General features: G+C 58.3%; 1 gene segment (V, D, J or C); it reads left to right on the top strand.

Annotated features, from left to right (window-relative positions):
• The first annotated feature begins 8,088 nt into the window (after positions 1 to 8,088).
• LOC139178333 (Ig alpha-1 chain C region-like) lies at positions 8,089 to 9,734 on the top strand. The segment is given in 4 exon segments: positions 8,089 to 8,107; positions 8,272 to 8,577; positions 8,767 to 9,096; positions 9,285 to 9,734. Coding segments are annotated over 4 exon segments (1,050 nt in total).
• The last annotated feature ends 543 nt before the right edge of the window (positions 9,735 to 10,277 follow it).

The raw sequence follows: 10,277 nt of genomic DNA, 5'->3' as shown, positions 1-10,277 counted from the left end.
GTCAGCGTACATGTGAGTCTATGTACATGTGAGTCTACTTACATGTGAGTCAACACACATGTGAGTCTACGTACACGTGAGTCAACACACACATGAGTCTATGTATGTGTGAGTCTACATACACGAGTCAGCGTACATGTGAGTCTACTTACATGTGAGTCAACATACACGTGAGTCAACACAGACATGAGTCAACATAGACATAGGTCAACATGCACATGAGTTAGCAACCTCTTCACTGCACTCCTCCCCGTTAGAGAGGATGCCCACACCCTTTCTTTCCAGGCCAGTATCTCTGCCTTGCTCTGTCTTGAATAAATAAACCTCTTCCCTGTGTGCTTTCCACATGTTGTGCTGTGTCTCTAATCATAAACTTCACACCTGTATTTACAGTGTTTGCCTCCTTGGGAGGCAAACTCCTTGGAACATACGTGTTTTCAAATGAGGCAAGAGCCAGGCAATCCTTCCTTCTAGTCTCCAGTCCCTGGTGCTCTAGCAGCTAGGACTCTGGGATTTCATCCAGGCTATACAGGTCCAATTCCAGGACAGGGAAATAAGCTCCTGCTTCAGGACCTCTCCCTGCTGTTTCCCTGAGGACAGTGGCAGGCAACCCCTCTAGTGGGGCTGGATGGTGAGTGCTCGGCCAAGAGCAGGGTCGCAGAGAAGGACAAGAGGAAGGGTTATGCCAGCCAGCTGGGTTCTGAATGAGTGACCCTGCTGCATGTGCCCTCCCAGCAGCAAGATGCCAGCTTCTCAGGGTCCCCTTTGTCCCTCCTCCTCTTCCTTCTCCATTAACCCACCATTGAATGGTGCCCCCCAGAAATTATGTCCACATCCTAAGCCCTGGAACCCATGAGTGTGACCTTATTCAGTCTTTGCAGATACGATTAAAGGATTTTAGAATGAGATTGTCCAGGTGGGCCCTAAATCTAATGACAAGAGTCCTTACAAGGGACAGAGGAGGGGAGGTCAGACTCGGGGTGGGAGGTCATATGAGGACAGAGGCAGAGATCGGGGCGATGCCTGGGATGCCTGGGCAGTCAGAAGCTGGAGGAGGTAGGAAGGCAGGGGAGAGCACAGCCCTGCCCACACCTTGATCTTAGGCATCTGGCTCCAAGTGAAAGTCACTCAGTCGTGTCCAACTCTTTGTGACCCCATGGACTATACAGTCCATGGAATTCTCCAGGCCAGAATACTAGAGTGGGTAACTTTTCCTTCTCCAGGGGCTCTTCCAAACCCAGGGATCAAACCCAAGTCTCCCTCTGGCTCTAAAGCATGAGATTAAATTTCTGTTGTTTTGAGCCCTGCAGTGAGGTCTTTGTCATGGCCCCAGGACCCTCACTGCCAGCCAGCAGGCCTTGGCCATGCTGAGGCCCCTCCTGCTTCTGAAGAAGCCCAGGAGGACTCGCCCAGTCCTAGCTCTTTCCTCTCCAGCCTGGACCCACGTTGAACAAGTCCCAGACTCCAGAAGATGCTCAGTGAATCTTACCAACAGTGCCCAGTAGGGCTCAGACCCTTCCCCCAAACTCTGCGGCTCTCAGTCCTATAGACCCCATGTCCATCCATCTCAAGTCCAAGCTCTTCTTTCTGCCCAAAGCTCCATGCCCATCTGTGACCTTGGTAGGGTAGTGTTGTCTGTATGGGGGCACAGGATGCTGGAGAGGGTGGCCCCCAAAACACCCACCACCTTCCTCTGTTTCCTGCATGCCCGCCAGGCCACATGTGACCACACATCCTGAGTCCCGTTCCTCCAGCTCTCTCAGGGACAGCACCAGAGGACATGAGGGACACAGGACCCCCACAAGGCACAGAGCCCTGGGCACCGGAGGACAGGCAAGAAGAAGGATTCTTGGAGCCAGCCATCTGCGATGCAGACACCACTGATACAGTGGGCATGGAGTGGACCAAAGGCCAGCCGGCAGCCTGGGAGGAAATGTCCCTTGTGGGTGGCACTATGGGTGACCCAGGGTTCATGATAGACCCCAGAGGTCCTTAAACTAAGCCAGGGTGTATGTGCCCACCTGGCATGCTGCCCTGGGCTCCCTTTCCTCCATCCATCTCCTCCCACCCTCCCGGCCCCACCCCTGCCCCAGGGAAAAGCCAGTCTCCCTCTGAGGCCCAACATCTCCACCTGCCAGCCACTCTCCCCACAATAGTGTTCTTTCCCGGAGGGGACTGTTGGTCCCTGTATTGCTCCAGAACCTTCTGTGTGTGAAGAAATGAAGGAACAGGGCTTCCCTGGTGGTCCAGTGGTTAAAATTCACCTTGCAATGCAGGGGACACCAGTTTGATCCCTGGTCCAGGAAGATCCCTCCTGCCGCAGAGCAACTCAGCCCGTGAGCCACAACTACTGGGCTCTAGAGCCCACAAGCTGCGCCTGCTGAGCTCACCCAGAGCCCGCGCTCCACGTGAGAGAGGCCGCCGCAGCAAGAGCCTGCACGCCGCAGTCAGAGCAGCGCCTGCTGTCTGCAACCAGAGAAAGCCCGCGCATCACAACCGAAGACCAGCACAGCCAAAAGTAAAAATAAACAAATAAATTTTATATGAACACAGATGCAAACCAAGCCCCTCAGCCCCGTTGTGTGCCCAGGCAGGGGTCACCTCCTGAGGGTCACCAGGGAGTCCAAGCACCTGGGCAGCTGGAAGGGCAGCTGGTGGGAGAATCCTGGGCAGGAAATAGGGCGGAGGCAGCAAGGGCAGGAGGTCAGCCACCCCCACCACACAGGACTCCAGACTCCAGACAAGGGTGACCCCCACACCCCAGCTCCAGTCAAGGACCCCGCCACTCCTGGAGGAAGAGGAAGCGTTGTGGCCAGGCTGGAGAGGCCCCACCCCCACAAGCCACCCTGCACCCTGACGGTCTAGGAGGCCTGCTCGCTGGGGCCACCCTGAAGTGCCTGTGCCTCGGGGCTCCAGCCTCTGCTGACCCGTGCAGCCTCCTCTCCCTCCAGCCTCACTTCTTCTCCACTCTGGGACCATGTCTCCCTCAGTGATCCTAGGCCTCTGACTCTCTGTCTACTGTGGCCCCTGCCTCTGGCTACTGTGGCCTCTGCTTCTTCCACTGTGACCTCAGCTTCTTTTCACCTTGGCCCCCAACACATCCTATGGACAGCCCCTGGGGCTATGACCCCCCCACCCATGGCACCTGCCTCTGCACCACAAGGACTCAGTCCAGGGTCAAGTTCCTGGGGGTCCCACAGTCCAGGCCACACACACCTGGCCCCACCACAGCCAGACCACAGACCAGACATGACGTGAAGGCAAGCGGCCGCAACTGGCGGGACAGGAAGTGGGTGAGTGACCCCATCTATGGGGTCACGCAGCCGATCCCAGCCTGCCCCTCACAGCATCAGCCTCACCAACAGCCCAAATGGCCCAGAGCGGGGCAGGGTCAGCTGAGGCTACACAGCCATCAGGAGGGCCTGGACAAGGCCTAGGCCTCCACCCACTCCAGCGCCTCTGGGGCAGGCAAGCAGAGGGACCTGCAGGGCGGGGCCACATGGCCAGAAGGCAAGGGCCCCGCCCAGCCACACTGGACCCTTGGGCAGCCACGAGCAGGTGGGTCCCAGAAGCTCTTGAGGGTCGTCTTCTCTGTAGTTGGGCATACTATGGCCTCCTGGGGTGGGAGGACAGAGGACAGGCTCCAAAAAGAAAGGCAGACTGCCACCCACCAGACACAGAGCAGGATGCTATACACAGCAGGCTGAGCTGGGCTGGGAGCTGAGAGCTGGACTGGCCTGAATTGGGCTTGGCTAGGCGAGCTGGGCTGAACTGGGCTGGGCTAGGCAAGCTGAGCTCAATTAGGCTAAAATGGACTGAGCTGGGCTGCACTGGGCTGCACTGGGCTGCGCTAGGTGAGCGGAACTGAACTAGGCTGAACTGGGCTGAGCTAGGTGAGCTGAACTGAACTAGGCTGAACTGGGCTGAACTGGGCTGAGCTAGGTGAGCTGAACTGAACTAGGCTGAACTGGGCTGAGCTAGGTGAGCTGAACTGAACTAGGCTGAACTGGGCTGAGCTAGGTGAGCTGAACTGAACTAGGCTGAATTGGGCTGAACTGGGCTGAGCTAGGTGAGCTGAACTGAACTAGGCTGAACTGGGCTGAGTTGGGCTAGCCTGAGATGAACTGGGCTGAGTTGGATGAGCTGAGCTGAACTGGGCTGAGCTGGGCTCAATTAGGCTAAAATGGACTGAGCTGGGCTGAACTGGGCTGAGCTAAGTGAGCTGAACTGAACTAGGCTGAACTGGGCTGAGCTAGGTGAGCTGAACTGAACTAGGCTGAATTGGGCTGAACTGGGCTGAATTGGGCTAGCCTGGGATGAACTGGGCTGAGTTGGGTGAGCTGGGCTGAACTGGCCTGAACTAGGCTGAAGTGGGCTGAGCAGGGCTAAGCTGGGCTGAGATGGGTGAACTGGGCTGAACTGGGCTGAAATGGGCTGAACTGGGCTGAACTAGCCTAGGCTGGGTTGAGAAGGGTTGAGCTGGCCTGAGTTGGGTGAGCTGGGATGAACTGGGTGGAACTGGACTGAACTGGACTGGGCTAGACAAGTTGAGCTGAACTGGGCTGAGCTGGGTGAACTGAGCTGAAATGGGCTGAACTGGCCTAAGCTGGGCTGAGCAGGGTTGAGATGGCCTGAGCTAGGTGAGCCGGGTGAACTGGGCTGGACTGAGCTGAACCGGACTAAACTGGGCTGGGCTAGGCAAGCTGAGCTGAACTGGGTAGAGCTGAGCTGAACTAGGCTGAGCTGGGTTCAATTAGATTAAAATGGACTGAGCTGGGCTGAACTGGGCTGAGCTAGGTGAGCTGGGCTGAGCTGAGCTGAACTGGGCAGAGCTGGGCTAGGCTGGGCTGAGCTGGGCTGAACCAGGCTTAGATGAGCTGAGCTGAACTGGGCTGAGATGAGCTGAGCTGGGCTGAGCTGCGTGAACTGAGCTGAAATGGGCTGAAATGGGCTGAACTGACCTAGGCTGGGCTGAGCAGGGTTGAGCTGGCCTAAGCTAGGTCAGCTGGGTGAACTGGGCTGGACTGGGCTGAACCGGACTGAACTGGGCTGGGCTAGGCAAGCTGAGCTGTACTGGGTAGCGCTGACCTGAACTAGGCTGAGCTGGGTTCAATTAGATTAAAATGGACTGAGCTGGGCTGAACTGGGCTGAGCTAGGTGAGCTGGGCTGAGCTGAGCTGAACTGGGCTGAGCTGGGCTAGGCTTAGGCTGAGCTGGGCTGAACCAGGCTTAGATGAGCTGAGCTGAGCTGAGCTGGGCTGAGCTGGGTGAACTGAGCTGAAATGGGCTGAAATGGGCTGAACTGACCTAGGCTGGGCTGAGCAGGGTTGAGCTGGCCTGAGCTAGGTCAGCTGGGTGAACTGGGCTGGACTGGGCTGAACCGGACTGAACTGGGCTGGGCTAGGCAAGCTGAGCTGAACTGGGTAGCGCTGACCTGAACTAGGCTGAGCTGGGTTCAATTAGGCTAAAATGGACTGAGCTGGGCTGAGCTGAGCTGAACTGGGCTGAGCTGGGCTGAACCAGGCTGAGATGAGCTGAGCTGAACTGGGCTGAGATGAGCTGAGCTGGGCTGAGCTTGGTGAACTGAGCTGAACTGGGCTGAAATGGGCTGAACTGAGTTGAACTGGCCTAGGCTGGGCTGAGCAGGGTTGAGCTGGCCTGAGCTGGGTGAGCTGGGCTGAACTGGGCTGAACTGGGCTGAACTGGGCTGGTCTAGGCAAGCTGAGCTGAACTGGGTAGAGCTAAGCTGAAGTAGGCTGAGCTGGGTTCAATTAAGCTAAAATGGACTGAGCTGGGCTGAACTGGGCTGAGCTAGGTGAACTGGGCTGAGCTAGGTGAGCTGAGCTGAGCTAGGCTGAACGGAGCTGAGCTGGGCTAGGTTGGGTGAACTGAGCTGAACTGGACTGAGATAGGTAAGCTGAGCTGAACTAAGCTGAACTGGGCTAGGCTGGACTGAACTGGGCTGAGCTGAGCTGAACTGGGCTGAGATGAGATGAGCTTGGCTGAGCTGAGCTGAACTGGTCTGAGATGAGCTGAGCTGGGCTGAGCTGGGTGAACTGAGCTGAACTGGGCTGAAATGGGTTGAACTGGCCTAGGCTGGCTGAGCAGGGCTGAGCTGGCCTGATTTGCGTGAGCTGGGCTGAACTGGGCTGAGATATGTGAGCTGAGCTGAACTAGGCTGAACTGGGCTAAGCTAGGCTAGGCTGGGCTGAGCCAGGATAAACTGGGCTGAGCTGGGCTGAGCTGAGTGAAGTGAGCTGAAATGGGCTGAACTGGGTTGAACTGGCCTAGGTTGGGCTGAGCAGGGTTGAGCTGGCCTGAGCTGGGTGAGCTGGGCTGAACTGGGCTGAATTGGACTGAGCTGGGCTGAACTGGGCTGAGGTAGGTAAGCTGAGCCGAACTAGGCTGAACTGGGCTGAACTAGACTGAGCTTGAAAGGTTGTTGCTGAGCCATGAATGATGCTGGAATTCTTGGCCTCCAGAGTAGAGGAATGCAATCCAGGGCCAGTGACGAGGCTTGATCTCTCAGAGCTTTTGTGTGATAAAGATTTATTAAAGTATGAAAGAGACAGAGACAGCTTCTGACATAGACATCAGAAGGGGGCAGAAAGAGGGCTCCCCTGCTAGTCTTTACGAATAAGTTATATGCCTATCAGGAGGCTGTTAATTAGAGAAAGGAAATGTCTCAAAACTCAGAGACTGGCACCAGGCCCCTCACCCACAGCATGCATTTTGAGACCATGTTGACACAAAGCGAGTCATCCCAGGCCATAAAACGATTGACATGAATCAAAGAAAGGCAGGTTTCCAAGCAGATACACGGTCTCATTAACATAGCTTAAGACAGTATTTGCATGGGTAAAATATACTGGTTTGTCAAGTTGGTTCTGAGTCTTGGGTGGAACCGACTTGCAGAGTCTAGAGTAAATACATAGCTCATTAGCACAGCTTAAGGAAAACATTTCCATAAGGAAAATGCGTTGGTGAGCTCAAGGTTTGAGAAAAGCTAAGTTCAGGTGGAACCAGGTGTCGTCATGGCAACACAGAATTTTGAAAGAAACCTCCTTTTAAATTTGTACAGAGAAGGGAAAAATCTGACCCTTGTAGTCTGTTTCCTCCTGCCGCTTGAGAGAGAGAAAAAATGCCTGACCCTTGCAGCCTATTTCCTCTGGAGACTCCTAGCCCTCCTGCCTGTTCCCCCCTCAGTTGGTCTAAACTGGGCTCTTCTTGGCTGAGCTAAGATTAACTGGGCTGTACTGAACTGGGCTGAACTGGGTTGAAATGGTTTTAACCGCATTGACCTGGGCCGAGTTGGGTTGAGCTGGGTTAAAATGCACTAATCTAGGCTGGGCTGGGCTGGGCTGGGCTGAATGTGGCTGACTGGGCTAGTGCCCGAGTTGACCTGGAGGCGTGGGTTGAGCAGGGATCGCTCCCAGAGCCATGCTGTCCAGCCAGATAGCACCCCGTGTTTCCTGGGGGCACACAAGGGCCACGCAGCCCCAGGTGCACCTCTGCTCTGCCCTCTGCCTTCACCTGTTGACAGGAAGGGGACTGTGAAAACACAGGTGTAGCCCGCACCCTCTGTAGGGGCCATCCAGGGGGCAGCCCTGAAGGACTGATTTGTTACTGGGCTTCCAGCCTCAAAACCCTCGTAGTCCACGGAAGACAACTGCTGGTTTAGGAGAACAGGTGGGGGGATTCATCGGGGTGGGGGCGGGGGCGGGCGGGGAGTGTGACTGAGACATTACCCAGGGAGTGGGAGGGGACACAGAAGGCAGGCTTCCCCCTCCCCACCGGAGCCCCAGGACAGCCAAACTAAGCCCCCACAGACTCAGCTTCAAGCCCAGGCTGCTGTCTCTGCTTAGCCCGCTCTCTACTTCTCACGATCCCCCACAGCCTGGGGGAGGGCAAGCTGGGCCCACCACACAGAGGGCAGCTGAGGCTCCTACAGTGCCCACAGCCTCAGCTGGTCAGTGAGAGAGTCCTGTGTCAGCCAGGACCCCCACCCGGGAGTGGCCTGACCCAGAGGCCCCATCTGAAGAGCGTGTGTGGTCCCCATGCTTAGAGCCCTGAGGGGCATGCTCAGAAATGGCTCGCCTGGACTCAAGTGGGCACTGCTGACCCCAGGGGCACCTCGTACAAGCTGAGCGACCTTGGGCCAGTCACTCACCCTCTGTGTGAAGGAAAGGTGGGCGCCGCCCTGTGTTCGCGGGGCCGTGAGGGGTCCGGTCAGCAGAGGGCTGCTGTCTCACAGCGCACCCTGTGTTTCAGAGAGTGAAACCAGCCCCAGCATCTTCCCGCTGAGCCTTGGGAACGAGGACCCAGCCGGGCAGGTGGTCATCGGCTGCCTGGTCCAGGGCTTCTTCCCGTCGGCACCCCTGAGCGTGACCTGGAACCAGAATGGCGACAGCGTGACCGTCAGAAACTTCCCTGCCGTGCTGGCCAGGAACCTGTACACCATGAGCAGCCAGCTGACCTTGCCGGCCAGCCTGTGCCCAAAAGACCAGTCCGTGACCTGCCAAGTGCAGCACCTCTCCAAAGCCAGCGAGACCGTGGCCGTGCCCTGCAAACGTAAAGGTCAGAGGGCAGCCCGGGGTGAGGCCCCGTCCTCCCACCCCGACCCAGCGTGGACCATTTTCCTGTGGGCACTCTACTCAGACAAGAGGGGGTTGAGCCCCCAGTGGGGGTGCCAGGAGGGGCCCGGGCTGGTGCTGAAGGCCAGGGGAGGTGGGCAGAGGGCACTGACCTGCCCCGCCTCTCTTTCAGACTCAAGTTCATGTTGCGTGCCGAACTGCGAGCCCAGCCTGTCCGTGCAGCCACCAGCCCTCGAGGACCTGCTCCTGGGCTCCAACGCCAGCCTCACGTGCACACTGAGTGGCCTGAAAAGCGCCGAGGGCGCCAGCTTCACCTGGAACCCGACAGGTGGGAAGACCGCCGTCCAGGGGTCGCCCAAGCGTGACTCCTGCGGCTGCTACAGCGTGTCCAGCGTCCTGCCGGGCTGTGCCGATCCCTGGAACAGTGGACAGACTTTCTCCTGCTCTGCCACCCACCCCGAGTCCAAGAGTTCACTGACCGCCACCATCAAGAAAGACTTAGGTGGGCCTGGACCACTGCGTGTGGGCAGCTGGGCACTCCACACACAAGGCCCCCTCCCAAGCCTGCCCCTCCCTCTCCAGCCCTGCCCACTCCTCACAGAGGGAGACTGAGGCATGGGGGGCCCAGGGGACAGGGGTGCTCTCCTCCCTGTGAGACCCCTGACCCCTGACCCCCCCTCTGCCCTGCAGGGAACACGTTCCGGCCTCAGGTCCACCTGCTGCCGCCGCCGTCGGAGGAGCTGGCCCTCAACGAGCTGGTGACGCTGACGTGCCTGGTGCGGGGATTCAGCCCCAAGGAGGTGCTGGTGCGTTGGCTGCAGGGCAATCAAGAGCTGCCCCGCGAGAAGTATCTGACCTGGGGCCCCCTGCCCGAGGCTGGCCAGAGCGTCGCCACCTTCGCCGTGACCAGCGTGCTACGCGTGGACGCCGAGGTCTGGAAGCAGGGGGACACCTTCTCCTGCATGGTGGGCCACGAGGCCCTGCCCCTGGCCTTCACCCAGAAGACCATCGACCGCCTGGCGGGTAAACCCACCCACGTGAACGTGTCCGTGGTCATGTCAGAGGTGGATGGGGTCTGCTACTGAGTGCCCCACCCCCAGCTCTTGAATAAACTCCGTGCTCGCCTGAAGCAGCTCCGCACTTCCCTGTGGCCGCCTGTCTGTCCGTACTCCTCCTCAGGGTCTGTGCACACTGGGAGGGGGCAGGTCCCACGAGGAAAGCCACAGCGCCAACCCTCTCCAGGCCTCAGCGTCCCCTCAGCCTGGCGCTGGACATGCCTTCATGGCTGTGCATGTGTGTGTGTGTGTGTGCGCGCGCACACATGGGTGTGAGCACAGCAGTGAGGGCTGAGCTAGGGCCAACCTTGCGAAGCAGACACAGCCTGGTGGGTTCCCGAGGTGGGGAAGGGGTGACTCGGTCACTTGTAGTTCAGGAAGCTGCCTCTAGGGGCAGCCGGCAGGCACGAGCCAGTCAGAGCGGGGAGCCAGAGCCCGCCCAGGACGGGGCTGGAGGAGGAGAGGCTTAGAGAGGGCTGGACACCAGGGGCCCTGCACCACCCTCTGCACAGGAGAACTCCTGACAGAACAGAAAGGGGCCACCCCAGCCCCAGACACAGCTCTCCCCACCCCACACCCCACTGCTCTGCATGTGTACTCAGGGGTGCATGCACACACACACACAGGC

The sequence above is a fragment of the Bos indicus genome, chromosome 21, assembly GCF_029378745.1.
Source record: "Bos indicus isolate NIAB-ARS_2022 breed Sahiwal x Tharparkar chromosome 21, NIAB-ARS_B.indTharparkar_mat_pri_1.0, whole genome shotgun sequence".
NCBI classification, from domain to species: domain Eukaryota; kingdom Metazoa; phylum Chordata; class Mammalia; order Artiodactyla; family Bovidae; genus Bos; species Bos indicus.
Note: the sequence above shows the minus strand (reverse complement) of the source record. Positions and strands in the feature narration are given on the sequence as shown.